Raw genomic sequence first — 22,335 nt, 5'->3', positions numbered from 1 at the left:
GATCCCTGGTCAGGAAATTAGATCTCACTTGCATGCCTCTACTAAGAGTTTGCATGCCAAAACTAAGGAGCTGGTGAACCACAACTAAGGAGGCTGCCTGCCACAACTAAGACCCGGTACAGGGGCTTCCCTGGTGGCGCAGTGATTAAGAATCCGCCTACCAATGTAGGGGACATGGGTTCGAGCCCTGGTCTGGGAAGATCCCATATGCCATGGAACTAGGCCCGTGCGCCACAACTACTGAGCCTGGGCTCTAGACCCCGCGAGCCACAACTACTGAGCCTGGGCTCTAGACCCCGCGAGCCACAACTACTGAGCCCACGTGCCACAACTACTGAAGCCCACGTGCCACAACTACTGAAACCCGCGTGCCACAACTACTGAAGCCCGCGTGCCTAGAGCCCGTGCTCCACAACAAGAGAAGCCACCACGATGAGAAGCCTGTGCACCGCAACAAAGAGTAGCCCCCGCTCGCCACAACTAGAGAAAGCCCACACGCAGCAACGAAGACCCAACGCAGCCAAAAATAAAATAAATAAATAAAAATAAATTTATTTAAAAATAAATAAAAATTTCGGTGCAACCAAAAATAAAATAAATTAAATAAATTAAAAACACTTACTAAAAAAAGTATCCTAAGGGACAGAAATGACCTGAGGGCTCCTCGGGCTTCTCTGTTCCACAACTCTTACTTAAGACACACATACACACATTTGCACACATACACACGGCCCGTTTTCAAAGGCCTCTGGGGCAGCTGTCACAGCCTCCCCTAGTCACTGGTCCCACCATCAAGCATCTGTTCTGTTACAAAGTCCTTTCCTGGAGTCCAGTGGGGTCCCAAGCAACCAGCTGACCACACCACCAAGACATCCTGCACATCTGGGACAGGTGCTAAGAGGACATGTAACACACTCCCTGGACTGAAGCGCTTTCCTGGACAAATAGCAACCCCTACTATCAAAAAACAGTCTCAGGAGTCAGACAGACTTGAGTTGCAACCTCTGTTCCACCCACCTACAAACTGTGTGGTTTAGGCAGGTCCCTGGACCTCACGGGGTTTATGTCTTCATGGGGAGAATGAAAACAAGAATCCTAGCTCCTACCCCTCTGGGGGCTGTGCGAATAACACACACGAGGGATTGCTTGGAAAGATCAGCACATGCCCAGCACATACCGACCACTCAACAGCTGCTATGATTAAGAACCGGAAAAGCATCTCTCATACCCATGATACAACTGGAGGCTAACAGCAGAGAACAAAGTATTAAGCTGGGTGGCACAAACGGTAATGAATCCATCCATGAGCCCAGAAGTGCAGGCCAGTGGGAATCTGGGACTCGAACAGTCCAGGAGGGAGGTGGGATTTGAACCAGACTCTGAAGGATGGCCAGAGGTGTTCTTTGAGGTTAAGGGGAGGAATTCCTTTATCGAGAGCCAACAGGATACCCAGTCCTGGAGATCCGAGAGGAAAGGAAGAGGCTTCAAGGACACAAAGGGGCCTGCGATCAGCAGACAGACAGCCGTGGTCCTGAGGGCATGGTGGAGTGGGAAGGCCAGGAAAGAGGCCCCTAGGGCAGCTGGGAGAGGCAAAGCTTTCCCAGGGAGACAGCTCTGAGCTGGGTCTCTAAGACTAAGGCCAAGAGGGCCGACCATGGTAGGGAGGGAAGAAATCTCAGGACTGGAAAGTGGCTCTGGAGGGTGAGGCCACACGACTGAGGAGCTACAGGAGGTGGCGGAGCTGAGCTTTGTGTGGGAGGAGACCAGGAGCCTCTGAAGATTTCCTAGGGGAGAGGGCTCAGCAACAGGGTAAAAGCAGTAGTCATCCAGAGACCACTGGTCTAGAGGTGACATGCCAGATGGACTGTGGGAGCTGGAAGGGATTCTGGCATCAGGCCAGCGAAGGGGCCTCTGACCTCCTGCCTGAGACATTCAAGGCCTGGAACAGTAGCTTGGTCACAAAGCGGCAGGGAGAGGCAAGACACTTCAGGAAAAAGTCAGTGTGACAGAAGGGAAGGAAACCCACTGCTGGGGAGTAAGGAGGACATGGTGAGTTTGGGGTGTCACTGGGCATCCAAGGAGCCAGGACTAGAGCTAGAATGGTGGGGGGGAGTTCCCTGAGGGATCCCGAAGCAAGTTCTCTGAGAAGATAAACACGGGGCCTCACAAAACATCCCAGAAAAGAGGGAAGGGGCGTCAGAAGAGGAGAAGGAATGATGGAGAAACAAGAACAAAATGAGGAGAGAAATCACAGCAGAGAAGGCTGCAAAGAGGGGCCTGCTTCCCGGGCAGAAGGACTTGGCAGCAGGATGAGGCCGACAAAAAAAATCGGTGTTTGGAAACAAGCTGACTTTCAGGGAAGCAGTTTCAGCAACGTGGTGGAGACAGTAGCCCAGGATGCGCAGGAGTAGGCGGGGAGGCGTGGAGCCAAGAGGCAGGCAGCAGGTGCAGAGCCCTTGCGGGGAAAATGTGACAGTGAGAGAAAAGAGGAAACGAAGCTTTCTGCTCCAGTGCATGGGTTTTTCCCCCCAAGAGATGGGAGGCCAAGTGGACGTCAGAGGCAGGAGGATGGAGGGGCACCCGGAGACGGGCACGATCTCTCAAGGTGTGTGTGGGGGGGGGGCGGGGAGGGACAGAGACTAGACTGCAGCCCTGGCTCGGCCAATGCACTTACGAGGGTGTCCCGGGACACTCTGACTCCCCCAGACCTCCAAATGCTGGGGGATCAAAGGTTCTCACGCAGCTGCACAGATGGAGCCTGATCACCACCCCCCCCAGCCCTGAACTCACGGAGGATAGGTGCCCACCTCCCACATCACACCTCTCCCCAGGGCCACCTCCAGCGGTGGGCATGTCACAGCCCACGCAGGTAGGAAAATCAGGTCCTCAGCCTTCTGAGCCCCGAGCAGGGGACAAAATTCCCAGACTTCCCAGCAGAGCCCTCGCTGCAGCCCAAGAAAGGGGGCTTCCACACCCACAGCGCAGGTGTCACGGGCACCACTGTGAGTCCAGAGCCTTCATCCTGAAGGCAGGGAGCCCCCCTGGATGGATTGCTACACTTCAAACCTGCGGCTGAGAAAAACAGAGCTTGGCCCTGGAAAACAAACCCAGGGCAGGATTCTCAGGCTGAAAGAGGTGCTCAGGGTGAGGAATCCTGTCTGGCCAGTGAGAGCTACCTCCATCCCGCCCTCCTCACACCCTCCTGGGCACCAAGTGCTATTCGATTCCCACTCCTGACCACCTAACTGGGGGCGAAAGCCCCGACGGCCAGGGCCCAGGCCCACCATCTGGAGCGTGGGATCCTCACCGAAGGCCAGGCCGAGCACGGAGAGGAGGTGCGCGCCGTCCCCGCGGGGCCCCTCTCGCGCACGTGAGCGCCCCGCGGGTTGTCGGTAAACACCGCGCTTGTTGACGCGCTCGCCCGGAGCGCTCTCCCCAGCGCCGCCCGCAATCCGCCGCCGCTCTCGGCTGCCCACTTGCTCCCCGCGGCCCCCCAACGCGGGCGCACGACGCCCCCCACCCGCCGAGGGCCCCAGACAGACTAAGGGCCGGACACTGAGCACCAGGCGCTGCGGGGGCCGGGCCCAGGCGCTGTCCCGAGCCTCTCGAGACCAGCCCCGGTCTCCAGGCCAGGCGGGCGGCGGGCACGGTGGAAGGGAACGCGGCTCGGGCCCTGCGCGCGCCCCGCGGCCCCCAGGCTCGTCCCCACCCCGCGCGCAACAGCTCCCCGGACCCACCCGCCGCCCCAGGGCCGCCCCACGCGCCCCCGCGGTCCCAGCCACCGAGCCGAACGCACGTCCCGGCGCTCGCAGACCGGGTCCCGAAAGGGGGGTCGCCCCCGGGGCGCCAGACTCACCCGGGGTCCGGCCAGCCTCCGGCACGCTCCCTGGCTGCCCTCTGGCGGCGGCCGCGGGAACCCGGCGCTCGACCCGCCCCGCCCCGCCCCGCCCCGCCCCTCCCGGCCCGGGACCTGAGGCCTCCGGCGGAGGACCTGCCTGAGGTCACCCTGTAGGCCAGGACCCCTCTGGGTGACTGTCCTCGCCGCCCCAGTCTCGATGGCCCCTTCTTGTTTCTGGGTAACGAACATCACTGTCTGTTCCCTAAGCAGCTCCAAGTCCCCAACCCCCCAAATGAGCCATTCTAACCGCCCAAGTTGCAAAAGCAGGGCAGGTATGACTTCTGGGGCCTAAAACAGCACCTGGCACCTACTGCAGCTCAACGTGTATTTGTTGAATGAATGAACGCTCCACTGACGGACGCCGGACAAGCTGTGGCAACCTGGCTCAGTCACTAAAGGAAACGGCCACAAAAAAGACCCATCAGCCCTGTGTCTTAGCTCCCCCGTTTCAAGAACATCTGCCACATTCTCCACTTCCACCCACTCGGAGCCGTGGTGCCTGGCTTTGTATGCAGGTGGGGTGGGCGCGCGAAGCTTGGAGGGGCAGTGCTAGAGCCCTGTTACCCTTCGTTCTCTATCAGGAAAACGATTTGACCCAAAACCTGTTTATGAACTGATTTCCTGAGATAACTCCAGGATCAGTTGCTGAGTGATGACCAGATCTGGAAGTCCTGGTTTCCAGACTCACACAGCAGCCTCCACCAGTACCTGGGTCAGACCTCCGTTTGGGTTCTGGATCTTGCCCATGGGAGAGATGCTCTTGGGTAAGTGAGCACATCTCTCTAAGCTACCACTGTCCAGTAAACTTTCTGCCATTTTGGAAATGTCATACTGCCATGCTGTCCCCTAGCCACCGGTCACATGGGGTGAACTTTTTAATTTCATTTAATTTTACTTCGTTTAAATTTTACTTCGCCAGTGTAGCTAGTGGCTAAGCCTCAGTTTCTTTATGTGCAAAAGGGACATGATAGGCCCACTGGGAGGACTGAATGAGGTCATGTAGGCGAAGCCCCCGATTCTAGGCCTGGCTCACTGGAGGGGCTCAGTCCAGTCGTCAGCATCAACTTCACCACCATTATCACCTCACTCAGCCTGAAACCTCAAGGCTGTAGGGATTCTACAGGCTCTAGGCCACCTACCTGCCCCACAGCCGCCCCTGCAGGCAGGAGTCGCTCACATCGCCGCTTGCACAGCCCGTGTGACACAGCGCTCACCACCTCTGGGGGGCGCCTAGCCTCTCTTTGGACTGCTGACCATGGGAGAAAGATTTCTACACTGACCTGAAGTGGCCTCCCTGTAGCACCTCTTCCTGGCTGAAGTTGTACCTCTTTGGGGCTCAGAAAAAGTGAACCCCGCTAGCCTTCATCCCTTCAGTATCAAAGCTTTCAGCAAAGCACTGCTTGTCCCCTGCTCTGTGCCAGGCTCTGGCTAGACTGGGGATTCGCACTCATTTCACTGAACTGTTGTTTCCCCAGGCCTCGCCACATTGTCCCAGTGACAGTAACAAAACAGCATTTGTCTGGCCCTGCCCCATGCCCCGGGGGTGACTCACAGGGGAGAGAAGACACAGCCTCCCAGCTCACTTAAAAAGCCACTTCCTCCTCTCCTGGCCCAGTGTTTATTCCCTTGGCCCGCAAGGCAGTACACTGGTCCCGGCCCATTCCTCCCCCGACGCCCTCCACCATAACCTCCTCCTCCTCTTGGTGTTGGGTCCGTCATGCTCACTGCAGAGGGACACACGCTTCCACACATGCGCACACACCGACACACACAGGTACCTACCGCCCTCAAGCAGCCACGAGCTACTGCACAGCCTCTCACTCCAATGTCATGGCAGGAGTCTGCTGCTGAGGCCCTTTCTTTTGACCAACTCCTCTTCCCACAGCTTGGGGAAGAGTACCCTTCCCGCACCACCTCCGCAGCCAAATTCAGAATGGCCTCCTGTCCTCTCTTTTTGCGACTTGGTCCAAATAAGCTCACGTCTCCTCTTTCTTCAGATGGATTTACGGGATGACGGAACAACAAAAACAGAAAACCCCTTCAAGAAATCAAGGGTGCCTATGAGAGGGGCAGCTCGCTCCCCAGGAGGATGCTGGCTGAGCTGGTGACTCTCTGTAGCTCCAGGAGCAGAGAATGGTGAGAGAAGAAGTTTAGGGGAGTTGACCCTGCCTCCTGGACTTTGGGGGCCAACGTGAACCTAGAAGAGGGTCACTCAACCATAGCTCTATTGACACTTGGGCCAGTTAATCCTATGCTGTTGGCTGGGGGTGCTGTCCTGTGCCTCGTAGGATAGGTAGTGGCATCCTTAGCCACCCACTCCCCAGTCATGACAATGAAAAATGCCTCCAGACCTTGTCAGTTATCCCCGGGTCGGGGGGGGGGGTCCACCCTCCTATCTTCCACCCCCCATCATTGAGAACCACTGATCCAGAGCCTGGTGTATCTTTTTAGCCTAGAGAATTATGGAGGGGAGGGCAGGAAACTGCTCTGTGCTTACAGTAGTGGGACAAACAGGGTAGGGTAGGTAGGCCTGCATTTCCACTATTAGGCCAGGGCAGAGGCCAAGAGGAAACTGTGGAAGAGAGCTGTGTTTGGTCTTGAAGAAGTTCCTGTCCAAGAAAGTGGCTGGTGGGACAAGGGAACCCTAGCTGTCAGAGGCTGCAGGATGTTGCTTGGGAGGCAGGTGCTTAGAGGGAAGCAAGAGAATGCATCACATAGGGGCTCCTGGAGAAACCGTCAAATGCCCTAATCTGGAGGAGATCAAAGCAGAAGAAAGGTAGGGAGAGAAGAGAGCTCTCCTCCTTCCTCCCTTGAGAAAAACAAGGCTATTTCCTGGATTGACGTCATCAAGTTGAATTTGTTCAACAAATTCATTACACAATTAAATAAGAATATTTTTACCCAGATTTCTGCTTCGTTCAAGATGGAGTAACAGGGACCAGAGTTAGCGTCAGGCCTGAAACCACTAAAATGTCAGACAAAATATATGAAACAACAATACTCAAGACATTGGACATCAGGCAACAAAGCAAAGTGATCCCTGGGAGAGAGGAAACAGCAAGGTGAAGTCAGCTTACTGCCTGGAGAGTTTCCAGACCATGGTTCAGAGAAGGAGAAATCTACCTGAATGGAAAAGACAGAGCTGGATTCTGAGGAAATGAAACCAGTTAGAATTCTCAGGGCAGAGGACTAGAGAGGAGAGAGATACAGAGAGAGAGAGAGAGAGATCTAGAGATCTGCAGAAGTTCCCCCTCAAGTATTCAATGAGTACTGCTCAGCACATGTGTGTGAGAAAATTATGCAAGGCTGGGGGATGAACCACCCAAAAGGATTAGTGGGAACAGTGCCTGGTGCTCACACAAGGCTGGAATAATGCCTGTTCCCAAGAGCCAAAGTGGAAAACATCACAGTTCAGGGGCCACTAGTTAGAATACTAAGAAAGGTCTTGCTTTGAGGCTAGAGAAAAATTAACCTTAGACTAAATCCAGAAATCTAGTTCTGGTCCCACTTAAGAAAGCTTAAATTCAAGATCGGAAAGGATAAAACTCTTTCCAAGTAAGTTAACTGCCACAACCAAGTTCAAGAATGTTTATAGGAATTTAGAAATATAACAAGGTAAAATTCACAGTGTCTGGCATCCAACAAAAAATTACCAGAACACAAAAAAGAAGGAAAATACAACTCATAAAGAGGAACAAACTCAATTAATTGAAACTGACTCAGACATGACACAGATGACAGAATCAGTAGGCAAAGGCATTGAAACAGTTATATGTTCCAGAAGCTAGAGGAAGGGTTGAATATATTAGGTACAGATAATGGAAGGTTTTTTTTTTTTTAAAAAAAGACCCGGGCCTCCCTGGTGGCGCAGTGGTTGAGAGTCCGCCTGCCGATGCAGGGGATACGGGTTCGTGCCCCGGTCCGGGAGGATCCCATATGCCGCGGAGCGGCTGGGCCCGTGAGCCATGGCCGCTGAGCCTGTGCATCCGGAGCCTGTGCTCCGCAACGGGAGAGGCCACAACAGTGAGAGGCCCACGTACCGCAAAAAAAAAAAAAAAAAAAAAAAAAAAAAGACCCAAATTGAACTTCCGGACATGAAAACTACAATGTCTGAGATGAAAAATACACTGAATAGGATTAATGGCAGATTAGACGTTGCAGAAGAAAAAAGGGGTAGCTCCCCTACAAAACCCTCAGTGAAGTCTACTTAACTCGCTGACACTTTTGTGTGAGTTGATTTTGGTGGACAACTCAAAGAAAGTGTTGAGGTTTTTAAAGAAAGTGTCCTTGCACAACAGCAAGGACAGGGCCCAAGGCAGGGAGGCTTAAGAGAGTAAGTGCTTCACACTAGGGATGGGTCCTGCTTTGATTTCAAAGCAGCCTTGGAGGAGCCCCCCCAGCTGACATCCTAGTTATTAAGAGTTCTTTCCCACATTTTCTTTGGTTGCTTCTGCAAATTCCGCCCCCGCCCCCGTGCTGCCAAATAGGCCCAGTGTTCCTGCGACCACAGCAGGTGTGTGACTTGGAGGAGTATTGAAATCTGCTACGTGAGGAAGATGGGTAAAATACTGGGTCTTCAAGAACCTCATAGTTCAATTGGGAAAACAGAAACATAAAGAAATCATCTCTGGGACTTGCCTGGTGGTGCAGTGGTTAAGAATCTGCCTGCCAATGCAGGGGACACGGGTTCGAGCCCTGGTCTGGGAAGATCCCACATGCCGCGGAGCACCTAAGCCCGTGCGCCACAACTACTGAGCCTGTGCTCTGGAGCCCGCGAGCCGCAACTACTGAAGCCTGCACGCCTAGAGCCCGTGCTCCACAACAAGAGAAGCCGCTGCAATGAGAAGCCTGTGCACCGCAGCGAAGAGTAGCCCCCGCTCGCTGCAACTAGAGAAAGCCTGCGCGCAGCAATGAAGACTCAATGCAGCCAAAAATACATAAATAAAATAAATAAATTAAAGAGAAAAAAGAAATCATCTCTGGACAATGGCGTGCAGGCTGTACCATGCTGCCTACTGTGTACTGATCTCATGGTAGACAGGTGCATGGAAGTAGGACATTGTTTATCTCCATTTTACTGGTATGATAGTTGAGGCATAAACACCTTAAGGAATTGTCCCAAGGCCATACAGCAGGTAGTAGCAGGGCCATTATGCTACCTTACCCCTGTGGCTACATAAGATACAAAAGAAACACAGAGGAGTGAACTACAGTGTGGCAGGCTCAGATCCGGCTTCTCAGAGGAAACCCTTGTTCAGCCTCCCAAAGGAGTAGGATTTGCCAGGTGGGCCAGATAGGGAAGGACATTGCAGGTAGAAGGAACAGCAGGTGCAAAGGCACAGAGAAGGCAAGAAAGGGGATGTTGAAAGGTTGGGAGTGGTGAATGGTGAGGCAAAGCAGAAAAGGAGCCCAGAGTGGTAGGTAGGGACCAGTGGGAGAAGGGTCCCGGGCACCTGGCCAAGGATGTGGATTACAGCTGGCCAATCATTTCCAGTCTCATATCCTTGAATTCTGAGGCACCATCAAGAAGTACAGAGAATCAGCAATCTATTTGTGTGTGTGTAAAGAAGACATGCCTCTTTTCTATTGAGTCTAAGAGACAAAGGTAAATAGATAGTGGCTTACACAGATTCACTCCCACAGATGGGACTGCTTGCTAATGGAAGACTTTATGAATAAAATACATCCTCATTATAGAGTTTTATATATTTCCAAGTGCCACGGATTGATGTAATAATCTGTGGCATAGACATTCATGTCTTCAGTTTATAGACGTGCTCATTTATGTGCCCAGAGACACACTGGCACAAATTAGTGATTAAAGCTCAAACTCTCTTCTTACTTCAAGGCACGTGGTGTTCTTTTGGTCCAGTAAACCACAGCCCTTCTGTATGTCTCCTATGACACTTTCAGAAGATTGGAGATGGGGAGCAGGCAGTGTGGACAAGTTAGGTGGCAGGACACCCCCAAGAGCCCGAGAATTTCTGGGTGTCTGTAGTGATCCAGGACCACATTGGCTGGCACCCTCTGGCCACCTAATCAGGTGGAAGACCCAGAAACCCTCACTCTTGGCTTCCCAAACTACAGGGATGACCTCATTGACTTCCATCTTCCATTTGACAAACGCTCTTTCCTTGACCAAACTTCCACCAGGTACCTCTGAGCCCACTTCTCAACTAGGCCTCAGCCTTGGCCTGTGAGAACTGCAACTCCCAACACAAATGATTTTGTCCACTCTCCCACACACAAAGACTTGAAAAAAAAAATCTAGCCTGGCTCCTAGCAGTCTAAGGCCACGGTGTCCCTGCAATGACCCGGTCCCTCCCTCCCTCTTGAGTTTCTGTCTGAGAAAGCTCGTCTGCCAAGGGAATTTACCATTTGTTCCAGCCAATGCCTGCTGACAGGCTCCTGGCCTCCATTTCCTTAGAGCATTTATTTTGAAAACTTATTGTTGTAAATCCTTTCTCTGTGCCTTTGAGATGTACATGTATCTCCTGGAACCCAGGAGTGTCTTTCTCATGGACCTGGGAGCTATTCCTCTGAACTATAACCATCAGGGACGATGGGGCCCCTGTGTCTCAATCTCTTTAGGCAGGTATCTTGGTTGAGTGCCAGTCACCAGACTAAGATAGCCTAATCCTACTGACATTGACCACTTACTTGCTTTTTGTAATTTTTCACGGTCTTGACTCTGCTTGATTCTTCACTCTCTCCCCTTCCCTACTCCCTTACTCTCCCTTTAAAGGCCAAGTGCCCCCTACATAGATCAGAACCAAGCTCGGTTCTATTCTAAAGAAGTCTCTTTCCCCTGCTGCAGTAGTACTGAATAAAATCTGTCTTCACCGCCATTAACTATTATCCAGCTTTGTTTTTCTTTAACACTTTCTAGAAATGTTCCTGGTGAGTCGGAGCCTTGGGGCTCCCTCATCACCTCAGAACCAACAGGCGTCCAGGACTCGGAGTTAAATAGCAGCCCACAAAGGCAAACATGGGGGCAGCAATTTAGATCTTTGAGTTCCGGAAATAGACTGGGGGCCAAGATGTAGAACAATCAGCAAACGTTCTGAAGGAAACTAAAGTCCCAAGAGAGGCTCCAGCATCCTCATCAGCATAGCACTTAACTACAGACGGTGTGGGGAAGGGGCTGTACAAACAGAATTGCCTGTGTAGGTCCCAGCTTCCTGGGGTTTGCCATATGAAGAGACAAGCAGAAACAGCCCAGACGTGAGGAACAGACCATCACATCTGAAAAGCACCCAGACCCTGTGTAAAGAGGCATATTTGGGGGTGACATATTCTTCTACCCTTCAGGATGAAGGCAGGACATCTAGAGCAAGAGTGTTCAGGGGGAGGGAGCAGGAAGTCAAAGACCTGGGCTGAGACGTTTGGACATGTAGGAGAAACAGCTAGGCGGTCAGCGGGTCAGTGTGGTTGGGAGGGGGGTGAGGAGAGGGTAGCAGGTGTTAGCAGCCCCTTCACACGGCTCTACTTATCCAAGGACACTCTCTTTGCCTTTGTCCCAAATCAGCCTAAACCACGCTGCCTCTTTCTGTTTTAGAAACTCCCAAGTAGTCTGCCATATGGCTATAATGCGATTTACTCAATAGGTTGTAGGATTTTTCTTTTCCTTTTTCTTAAGGTACCATGAGGTACGAAGTGAAAATCAGGAAGCAGTTGGAGTGGCTTATAAAAGGAGGAAAAATAAAGAGCAAGCCTGCTCTCAACAGCTGCAAAGCCCTGTTGGGGCAGAAGTAGATGGAGGCCCACATACCATATGTCTAAATATTAAAAGTGGTAAAATAAATGGACATACTGTTAAATAAAATAAATACTATCTTTCTACCTTGACAAATAGACCTTCATACCAGTCTGGGAGGCCAGGTTTAAATTTAGAATTTCTGGCTCTTTGGGGTTCTGCACCCAGCCCATGGCCTGCCCCCTTCTCTTCCAACACCCAGCTCCATCCTGCACTGAGAAGGCCCTTGAATACATAGGTCTGGACACCTCAGCCTGCCTATTGAGTTTCCATCTATGCTGCCCTTGGCCTAGGGCTACTCAGGAGGATGGACTCAGGAGTGAGGCCCAGATACACCCTCCAAGCAGGCAGGGGTCATTTGGGCAAGAAATTCCAAGGTGCCAGGTGCTCAGACTGTGGGCCACAAGTTGGAGGAGGAATGTGAGGTGCTGGGTGGGAAGGACCCCTTGATTCCACAGACTTCCTGTCCCTTAGGGAAGGATATAGTCGTTGCGGGGGAGAGTCAGAGCAGTGTCCTGTGAAGCACAAGGCCCAGGGCAGGGACCCCACTTGCCCAAGTCTAAGGCTGGTGCTGCTAAAGGGTGGGCACTGCCTGTCTACCCTGGGGAAGGAGCTGACCGTATGGAGAAAGTGGGCAGGAAAGAGCCAAGAGCTGGAACCAGCAGCCCAGCCAGCTGGGGGGACCAAGGCTGAGCAGGCATCAGGGAGGGACAAAGCTGGAAGCTCCACCCAAGCATGCCTACGTCAGCACCGGCCAAAGGGGACAACCTGATCCTTGCAGAGAAAGAAACCTTAGCTCCTACCAGCTCAGAACTATAACAGCCACTGAAACCGCAAAGAGAAGTACAAACAAGGAAGCTGAAACAAACCATGAAAACTGTATCACCTCTTCTGTTGGTCAGCGAACATCTTTGTAAAGTCAACTGTTTTCCTGCAAGAGGCTAGATGTGTAAAACTGGGAAGGTGGGCTCCAGGCCCAGCTGGGAGGCTGATTAGCATTGAGAGGTGAGCAAGTCACTTTGCATCTCTCTGCTTCCTCATCTATCAAACAGGTATATACTTGCCCTATCTCTCTCTACTTGCAAGGGATTTTTGTGATCATTCCAAAAAAATGTATTCCTTTGCTGGATGTGAATTTTGTCTCTCGAAGCTGATTGGCTGGTTCAACATAACCTCGATGCAACCTTCACAAAAATCGGGAAGAGAAGTGGCCTAGCTGCCTCCTGCCAGATAAGCATCCAGGCAAAGAGGACCAGCTGAGAGGGAAGACAGGCCAGCCTTTCTTGGAAAAGGAGGGCAGCTGGTCTTTGTAAGCACCCGTCTGCCTGCCGAGCACCAGGGTCAGCAGGGTAGGGCATCTGGAAAGCAAACCCCAGACCTCTCCATTAGCAGGTGGTCACCTGCACAAAGGACCTCTGTGATTTACATTTCACTTAGCTCCTGGGGACAAAAGCAGACAGTCAAGGGGCAGATTACAAGCACTCGCTGTGTGCAGAGCTGTAGGGGATACTTTAGGGAGCTTGACAGCAGGTGAGAGACGGAGGAAAATAGAAGAACAGAAAAGTCTTTTACAGAGCAATGTGTTCACTCATGCCTGTGTATGGATCGGTACTAATGACGCTGAGTACTAAGAGCGCCAAAATGTATAGATTTGATGCCATTCCCATCAAAATCCCAGCTGGCTATTTTGAAGAAACAGACAAGATGATTTGAAAATGTATATGGAAAAGCAAAGGCTCTAGAGGAGTCAAAACCGTCTTCAAAAAGAACAAAGTTGGAGGATTTAATATCAAGACTTACTATAAAGCTGCAGTAATCAGGACACTGTAGTATTGCTGTAAGGAAAGACAAATAGATCAATGGAACAGAATAGAGCCCAGAAAGAGTCACACATATACAATTAGTTGATTTTCTACCAAAGTGCCAAGTCAAGTCAGTGGGAAAGGAATGTTGTGGTGCTCCAAGGACAATGGTGCTTCAAGGACAAAGGACGACCCTGCCTGAAAAAGTGTCGGTGTCACACCCCCTACCGGACTCTTACTCGCCCTCCCCACCATGTTGCGATGGTTACGAAATTCCTGAGCCCACCTGGGTGACGCCCACCTGGGCAATGGGACCCCTCCCAAATAAGGAAAGGCATCTGGCCTGTCCCACTCCCACTCTATAGAAGGAAGGTATATGTGCCTCGACCAATCAGTAAACAAAATTTTCACCTCGGACCGTTCTTTCATTTTCTGGCTATAAAAACTGATCAACAGCACACGTTCGGGCTCGACTCTCCCAGACTACTAGGAAGTCGGGCCGCTGTTCTGGCAGCGACCCTTCCCTCTAATAAATTCTATCTTCTTTACATTCTGCCTTGTGTCTGGAAATTCTTTTCCGACCCGCATTCGGACCACGACAAATGTCTTTTCAATGAAAATTTCTAGAACAACTGGAAATCCATTTGGAAAAAAAATGAATCTCGATCCCTATCTGACTTTATTCATAAGATGAGTTTGAGATGGATGGTGGACCTAACCCAGAATCATAAAGCTTCTTGAAGAAAACAGAAGAGTACTTTTGTGATCTCAGAGTAGGAGAAGATTCCTTGGCCAGTATACAAAAAGAAAAAAACGTATAAAATGGCTTCATCAGAATATAAAAATTCTGCTTACCACAAGACACCACTAAGAAAATGAATTGACAAGCTACAGACCTGGAAAAAAAAATCTCTGCAGCAATATATGTGACAAAGGATTTATATCCAAGACATGTAAAGAGCTTTTACAAATCAACAATAAAAATATAAATATCCCAACGACAAAATGGGAGCAGACTTGAACAGACAATTTACAAACTAAGTTATACAAATGGCCAATAAGTAGTTTAACAAGTGCTCAACCTCATTAGTCATCAGGGACATGGCGCTTAAAACCACAGGGAAATACTTCATACACACCAGAATGGCTAAAATCAAAGACTGATGTTTCAGTTATCTATTGCTCCATAACTTATCACCCCAAAACTTAGTAACTTAAACAGTTACAATCATTTTATTATTTCTCACAGTTTCTTTGAGTCAGGAATTCAGGAAGGGCTTGGCTTGGTGGGGCTGGCTTGGGAGTCTCTCCTGCTGTTATAGTCAGACTATGGCTGGAGGTGGAAAAGTGGGGGCTGGAGCAGCTGGGGCATCTCTCTTTCTCTCTTTTTACATAGTCTGGGGGTCTCTCCATGTGGTCTAGCTTGGGCTTCCTCACAGCATGGTGGCCTCAGGGTACCCAGACATCAGATGTCTTAGCAGGAGGCTCAGGTCTCCAGGAGCAAGTCTTCGGCTAACAAGGTGGATGTGCCGTACACCTTTTATGACCTGGCCTAAGAAGTCACATGGTGTCACTTTCACCATATTCTACTGGCTACATGTGGCTCCACCAAGCCACCCTGATTGAAGGGGAGTGGAATTAGACGGTGTCTCTTGACGTGGGAGTGGCAAGATTCTAGAAGAGCCTGGGGAATAAAAGCTGTTACTGCAGCCATTTTTGGAAAATACAATCTGTGGCAGATTAACCTGGAAAGAAAAGCTGACAGATCATACCAGGCCTTGTAAGCCACACTAAAGTTCAGTCGTGTGATGGCCCACTCCCCACCATCCCCCCGGAGGGTTTTAAGCAAGAGAGTGAAATTGTTCATCATCTTAAAAAGTTCTGGGCTTCCCTGGTGGTGCAGTGGTTAAGAATCCACCTGCCAATGCAGGGGACACGGGTTCGAGCCCTGGTCTGGGAAGATCCCACATGCCGCCGAGCAACAAAGCCTGCGAGCCACAACTACTGAAGCCCGCGCGCCCTAGAGCCTGTGCTCCGCAACAAGAGAAGACACCGCAATGAGAAGCCTGTGCACCGCAACAAAGAGTAGCCCCTGCTCGTCGCAACTAGAGAAAGCCCGCACGCAGCAACAAAGACCCAATGCAGCCAAAAATAAATAAATAAAATTATTAAAAAGGAAAAGTTCCTCCTAGCAGCTATGTGGATTTGGAAGCAGAGACCATTTAGGAAGGGGGTGCCGAAGTTCACGTCCCAGACACGGTGGTCAGCCCCAGCCTAGGTGAGGGTACAGGGAGAGAGTGGGGGTAAGGAAGACTGCCAGGGCTCTGGACTGACCAGCTGTTTTTGTTCACAGAGATGAAGAATGATGGAGAAATGAGTTTGGACACAGTGGGCTTAAAAGGCCAGGACAGACATGAGATTGGAACTCGGGAGATAAAAATTTAGGAGAGAACACACAGCATTTAAAAGGGCACAGGGGACTTCCCTGGTGGTCCAGTGGTAAAGAATCCACCTTACAATTCAGGGGATGTGGGTTCGATCCCTGGTCAGGGAACTAAGATCCCACATGCCACGGGGATGCAACTAAGCCCGCAGGCTGCAACTACTGAGCTCGTGTGCCTCAACTAGAGAGCCCACGTGCTGCAAACTACAGGGCCCACGCGCTCTGGAACCCGCACGCTACAACTAGAGAGAAGCCCTCGTGCCACAATGAAGAGCCCGCATGACACAACGAAGACCCTGCTTGCCACAACTAAGACGGGAGGCCGCCTAAATAAATAAATATAGATAGATAGATAGATAGATAAATGCTTTTAAATAAATAAATAAAAGGGCACAGGAGTGGAAAATGAGTGTCAACCCATCAGAATCTCGGTACCCACTCTTCCTGTTATCACCGCCGACCAAGCAAGCTCACAGGATGAAATGCGCATGTGCACATCTCCTCCGCCAGTAGCTCCTGGGCAGCAGCCTGCGGATTGCGCACGAGCGCGGTGTGCGGCGGTCGTCGTGGAGACGCGTGGCCCTAGCCTGGCCCTAGCCTGGCCCTCGGCGCCCGGAGCCTCCGGCTCAGCCGCAGCGGGTCTCGTGCTGCCCCAGGCGCGGGCCGGCTCAGCCGCAGCGGGTCTCGTGCTGCCCCAGGCGCGGGGGGCGGCCCCGCGGGCGGATGGACTGCGGCGGTGGGGGCGGGGCGTCGGGGGATGGCGAGGAGGAGGAGCGAGAGGGCTGCACGGCGGCCTCGCAGGGGCCCAGACTGCCCCCCATCTCGGGCTGCGCCAAACGGAAGGTGAAGAAGAAAAAGAAGAAGAAAAAGAAGAAGAAAAAGACCAAGGGGTCTGGGAAGGGGCACGGTAAGAGGAGCAGCTAACGCGTCCGCCTCGCTCTCATACCTGAGATTCTTCTCCGAGGACACCCACCCCACCCCTCAGAGACCCCCACCTACTTGGGGACCTTAAGCCCAGAAACAGAAACTCGCCAGTCCTACTCAGAGGTCCTCCCTCTCTCCGCACGATGATGATCCGCCCTCCGCACAAAGACCATCCATGTCCGCAGAGACCCCAAATCCGGCGTCGAGAATTCCCAACATCAGTGGAGACCTTCAGCCCCACACAGAGACACACCACAGAGCCTCCCAGCCCCACACTGTGACTCCTAGCTTTACACAGACACTCACTCATCTTCCTCATCCCTCAGTCCAGGCTTAAAATCCTGAACAGCTATACCTTCCCCACAGAAATCTCAAGCCCTCCTACAGAGATGCCCCCATCCTCACACAGAGACTGTCCCCATCCAAGCTACTAAGGCACTAGTGACAGACGCTCTCACTCATACACAGAATCACGGGCTCCTGCCTTCCGCCTGGACACCCTCCTTTCACCCTCCTTTGTTAGGGGCACCTGCCTCTGGTTGCTATGTAGACACCCAGGACATGCATATAAAGTATGCTCCCTGTACAGACCACCCTTCCTTTTCCCTCATCTACCGAGGCCACCCTTCGACTGCACTCAAACACCATCACACCAGTCACTGCTACACACACTTATAATCCCTGACACCCTCAACAACACCCCCTTCTATCAATATAATCACCAAATAAAGCTAAAGCACAGATACCCCAGCAGGCACACACATTCACAGTCTGCACACACAAGTAGACACTCTGCTACATACTCACACGCCTAGACCTCTCCAGTACACGTATGACCATACACGTGGGGTTCTCACTCCAGGCCCTCCTGTGGACACTTCACAGACGTACACCCACTAACAGCTGCCACAAAAGCACAGAGCGCTTCGGCTCACCGAGCCCCTCTCATAGAACGCCCTGGGAGCTCGACAAAGGCCCTGAGCACCCATTTGTGGAGAGAGTACAACAGTGACATAGAACGCACCTGTCCACGGGTGCTGTAAGTCTCCACTGTCCTTGTGTGGTTCACCTCGGTGGCTCTTGTCTGTCAGGGAGGTGGCTCTTGCCGATCCTGGCACAGCTGCCCTGACCTCCAGCACAACTAGTCCTGGGTTCACGTTTCTGGGTCCTGGCCCTCTTCATGCAGAATCAGCTCCCCTGACAAGCTGAAGGCAGAAGGCGCAACGGGCAGGTTATAATTACTTCTCCAGCTGGGATCATAAGCAAAAGGCAAGAAAACAATTCTGGAGTTTAGGTCAATAAGCTCCATGTGTATCTGCCAAACCAAATGAGGAAATTTATTATCTTTTTAGCTTAGCTTCTGCCTCTAAAGATTACAGTGGCATGTACCTCATACTGTCAGCAGGGGACACCAAATAATTTTCAGGGAGTAGGAACGTATAGGAATTCCAAGAGAGGATTTTTTTCTTATTTTCTTCTCTCTCTTTTTTTTTGGTGGGGGGAGGGAGATTCCTCTATCCCAAAGAAATAGGATGAGCTGATTAAAGAATCATAAGTTGTAGTATTGTATATGCATGTTATATAATGCAGAAGGGCTGTTAGTATTTTTAAAAATCAGTATAAGCCACACAGAAAAAGTATTTCCTGGCTTGGCAGAATGCTTTCCACAGTCAGATTTAGGAAGCTTTTCTGTTGTTCTTCATTTCTTCCATCATAAAGTGTCTAGAATAGGGGTAAGTCATAGGCTCCCAGAACTGGGCAGTACCTTGGCGAGCATGTGGGTAGGTGAGGTGGGGGGCAGTGTGGAAAGGACAGGACCCCGGCAATCGGGTGTGTGTTCAAATCCTGGCTCTGCCAGCTGCTTTGTGACCTCAGCAACTGACTGAAACTTTGGGAGTCTGTTTCCTCACCTGGAAAAGAGGGCTGACAGCCTTTACCCAGAGGACCTGGCTCATAGTATGTGCTCAATAAATGGTTCCTCCCTCCCCAAAATGACAACCCAAAGCATGTAGGCAGTGGATGTGTACGGGGCTGGTGGGCTTGGCCACCTGAGGCCCCAGGTGAGGAGGGGCCTCCAGGTCCCCCCTCACATCTTTAGTGGTTTGGGCATCACCCCCAAAGCAGGCTGAGGGCAGGCATCACAAACGCTAACACCACCCATCTGCTCAGCAGATAAACATCAGAGTCAAGGCCTGAAGACTCAGCAGCTGTCTCCATCCTTCCATGGCATCTTAAGTCCCAGCAAAGATCACGGCCCAGGGCCAGAGCACAGACAGGACAGGGATGAAAGCAAGCTCACCCCCTCTTACTCCTGCGCCGTATGTCTCCCCTGCTTTGCCGAAATAGAAGAGACCCTTTCCAACCAGATCAACGAAAGTCTGCGTTGGGATGGCGTTCTCGCCGACCCAGAGGCAGAAAAGGAAAGGATTCGCATTTACAAGCAGAACCGGAGGAAGCGGTACCGGGTTTGGGCCCTGAGGGGCTTCCACTCTGACCCCGGTGACGAGGAGGCCCCAGAGAACCCAGCCTCCCTCTCTGACCAGACGGCGGCCGCGGCGGCCGGCAGCCCTCGCTGACAACCAAGCGCCCCCATCACTGCTTTGAAGGAAACCTTAGCCCAAGGTAGCAGCTCCACCTGAGTGAAAGCCCACCTGTGACACGGACAAGCTTATCATTTATCCTTACCACACATTTATGTGTTAAAAAAAAAGAATAAAAATAAAAGGAAATCAGACCTACCTCTGAAGGAAGCATGAGTCTGGTGTGTTGATGAGCTCAATTCACCTTCCACCAAAACGCTGCTCGAGGCCCTGGAAGCCACAGCTCCTTCCTTAAGAGAGTAAGCAAGTTAATGAACAAAATTCTTTTCCGAATATCCTTTTTTTCTCAAATAAGCTGGCATCTCTTTGTTATTTAATTTCCCATCACAATTAGATGTGTATAATCTCCCCCACCCACAAAAAAAGAGAAAGTGTGTAGACAGTATCAATTCTAAATTTTAAACTAATTTCATGGGTAAAATTCCTCACACAGCATGCTTTCAAAAGCCCAAGGAAAATGCCCCGAGTTCCCTAAAGCCTTTTTTTTTTTAAATTAAATATACTCCCTGCCCTATGTGGCCTTCAAAATAAGTGAGTTCCAGAACATCATCTTTGGGAGGTTATAATGGAAAGTCTCAAAAGGAATATTGCTTCTCTTATCAATAGGGGCCTCCTCTAATCCCCCAAGACAGCATTTCAAGCAAAGTTCTGGAGCATTAAAAGGGCCCTACAGGGGCTTCCCTGCTGGCGCAGTGGTTGAGAGTCCGCCTGCCGATGCAGGGGACACGGGTTCATGCCCTGGTCCGGGAAGAACCCACATGCCGCGGAGCGGCTGGCCCCGTGAGCCATGGCCGCTGAGCCTGCGCGTCCAGAGCCTGTGCTCCGCAACGGGAGAGGCCGCAACAGTGAGAGGCCCGCATACCGCAAAAAAAAAAAATAGTCCCTACAACACTACTTGTCCTAAGTTAATATTCTTCCTTTCCACAAATATTGAGTGAGGGCCATGTGCTGCCTTAGTTTGGGTTCTTCCAGAAGCAGACAAAGACTGCACTGCAAGTAGATTATCTCAATGGAGAGGATGCAGGGGAGAGGGCCAACCCAGGGACACCATTAAACCAGCTTCCATACAGGGCAACAGGGCCTCAATCCCACAGGGAAACACTGTCAGGATTATCCCCGCAGAGGGTGAGGGAGCTGGGGTGTTATACTCCCCAGAGGCATTGGCTGATGGGTCCTGGGGGTGTTGGTTTCCTGGCATTTCCAGCCTGCCACACCCGGACCAGAGAGCAACCTCAGCTCAGGCGGGGGGGTGGGGGGGAGGAAATCGCCCTCAGGCACAAAGCAGCAGCCTGAAAGTTCCAAGAGATAGAGGTGGTCTCTGGGGTAGCATCGGACACCTGTGTCCAGCACAGTACAGGCCCCGAGGGGGACAGAGTGGACATTTAGGATGAGGTTCCTGCCTTCCAAGGAGGTAAAGACATACAGTGTACGCAGGAGAAGTTGAAAGCCAACACAAAACACCACAGAATGCCTATTTGAAAGTCAGGCGAAAGTGGTCCTCTTGGTCTCCGCTAGCCCGCAGCTGACAGAGCAGCCCCCTACCCCTTCCTTAAAAGGACAGTGACAGTTTTCACAGCGGCCACCAGACCCTGGCAAGATAGACTGAGGGGCTTTCAGAAGAGCCCTCTCCTCCCCTGGAGAGGAGGTTAGCAGCCGGGCCTGGCAGGGGCCCTCCCTGTGCCGAGGCTAGGCCTGTCCCCTGCTGCCAGGTTGGGGCACACCCATGGAATCAAGCAAAGGGCACTGAGGGCTCAGGCACAGCTCCATGGGGAGGAGGAAATGGGAAGTATGCTAATACTCAGACCTCACCCAGTGATCTGGGTTCAAGGTAAAGACAGCAGAGGGTGGGGCAGTTCAGTTGGCATTTCATGTGCCCTCTGGCTCCACCATGGTGGCTGGGGGTGCGGTGCATGTACCAGTCGGAGGGCACACCTGCCTCGGAGTACCTTGGTCTCTTGGTACCATCTTCCATGGGGGGTAGGGATGGGGGTGGCCTGTGGCCCCCTTTCTGCCATGAGATATTCTGGGATAATGGTGAAAATGATGCACTTTGACCTCAGAGCTACATTCTTCTCTTTCCCACCACGTGCTAGCTGTGTGACCTCAGACAAATTGCTTAACCTCTCTGAGCCTTAGTTACCACATCTGGAAACAGGGATGCAAATACCTATCTCAGTGCTGTGAGAATCAAATGCAGTAATTACATAAAGCATTTAGCATAGTGCCTGGCCCCTAGGAAGCGCTCAATCTATTGTAGGAGTTTTGAGCAATGATGTTTTAGGTGGGGTGGTTACACAGCCACCTCATCAAAGGGTGAGCTTCACAAAGAAACCTGGCTTCAGTGACTGGCTGATAGAATTCAAACAAACCGCAAAACAAATTACAGGGGTCTGGAGCAAGAGGGAATGTAGGAGGAATGAACCGAGGGTCTCAAAGTCCAGTGTTCTGGGGAGGGGGCTTTGAGCCAAACAAGAACGTGCCTACTTGTAGCCTGGAACTAAAGGGGAGTCTGTGCTCAAGATATGAACAGAGGAAGCAGGTGGGGATTAACTCTTCCACAAGCACAGAAGTGGCTCCAACTCAAACCATGCTGGGTTAGAAGTTTTAAGTATCTTCTCATATCCAGACTGTTTCAGTGAGGACTCTTTACCCAATGAAAACTGGCTTACTGACAAAACGGAGTGACTGATTTATAAGGCCAACAGTCCAGGGTTGGATATGGCTTCAGGCATGGCTGGATACAGGAGGTCATACTGTGTCATCAAAATTTGTCTCTTTCTCCACATCTTGCCTCTGCCTCCCTGATTAGCTTCATGTTCAGGCAGGTTCTCATAACAGGATTGCAAAAATGGCCACTGACATCCTTATAGTTCATCGAAGAAAAGAGAGTCACTCCTGTATCCATATCAACC

The 22,335-nt window shown here is 51.5% G+C and overlaps 2 protein-coding genes across 3 annotated transcripts in view; one reads left to right on the top strand and one right to left on the bottom strand.

Annotated features, from left to right (window-relative positions):
* Positions 1-17,983, bottom strand: part of RPH3AL (rabphilin 3A like (without C2 domains)) — a 158,134-nt gene extending 140,151 nt beyond the window's left edge. The window contains exon 1 of one of the 2 annotated variants that reach the window (XM_081220050.1): positions 17,848-17,983. The gene's annotated coding sequence lies outside the window, so the exon portion shown is untranslated. Of the gene's footprint in view, positions 1-3,856; positions 3,885-17,847 lie in introns of those variants that run through there. The other variant, XM_081220047.1, reaches the window with a different exon arrangement.
* LIAT1 (ligand of ATE1) lies at positions 16,623-19,703 on the top strand (the record flags this gene model as incomplete). The annotated part of the gene is made up of 2 exons (XM_081219837.1): positions 16,623-16,806; positions 18,996-19,703. The coding sequence occupies 2 exons, from the start codon at positions 16,623-16,625 to the stop codon at positions 19,397-19,399; spliced, it is 588 nt and encodes a 195-aa protein (XP_081075963.1). The 3' UTR covers positions 19,400-19,703.
* Positions 19,704-22,335: the final 2,632 nt, after the last annotated feature.

The sequence above is a fragment of the Mesoplodon bidens genome, assembly GCF_964165515.1.
Source record: "Mesoplodon bidens genome assembly, chromosome: 19".
NCBI classification, from domain to species: Eukaryota; Metazoa; Chordata; class Mammalia; order Artiodactyla; family Ziphiidae; genus Mesoplodon; species Mesoplodon bidens.
Note: the sequence above shows the minus strand (reverse complement) of the source record. Positions and strands in the feature narration are given on the sequence as shown.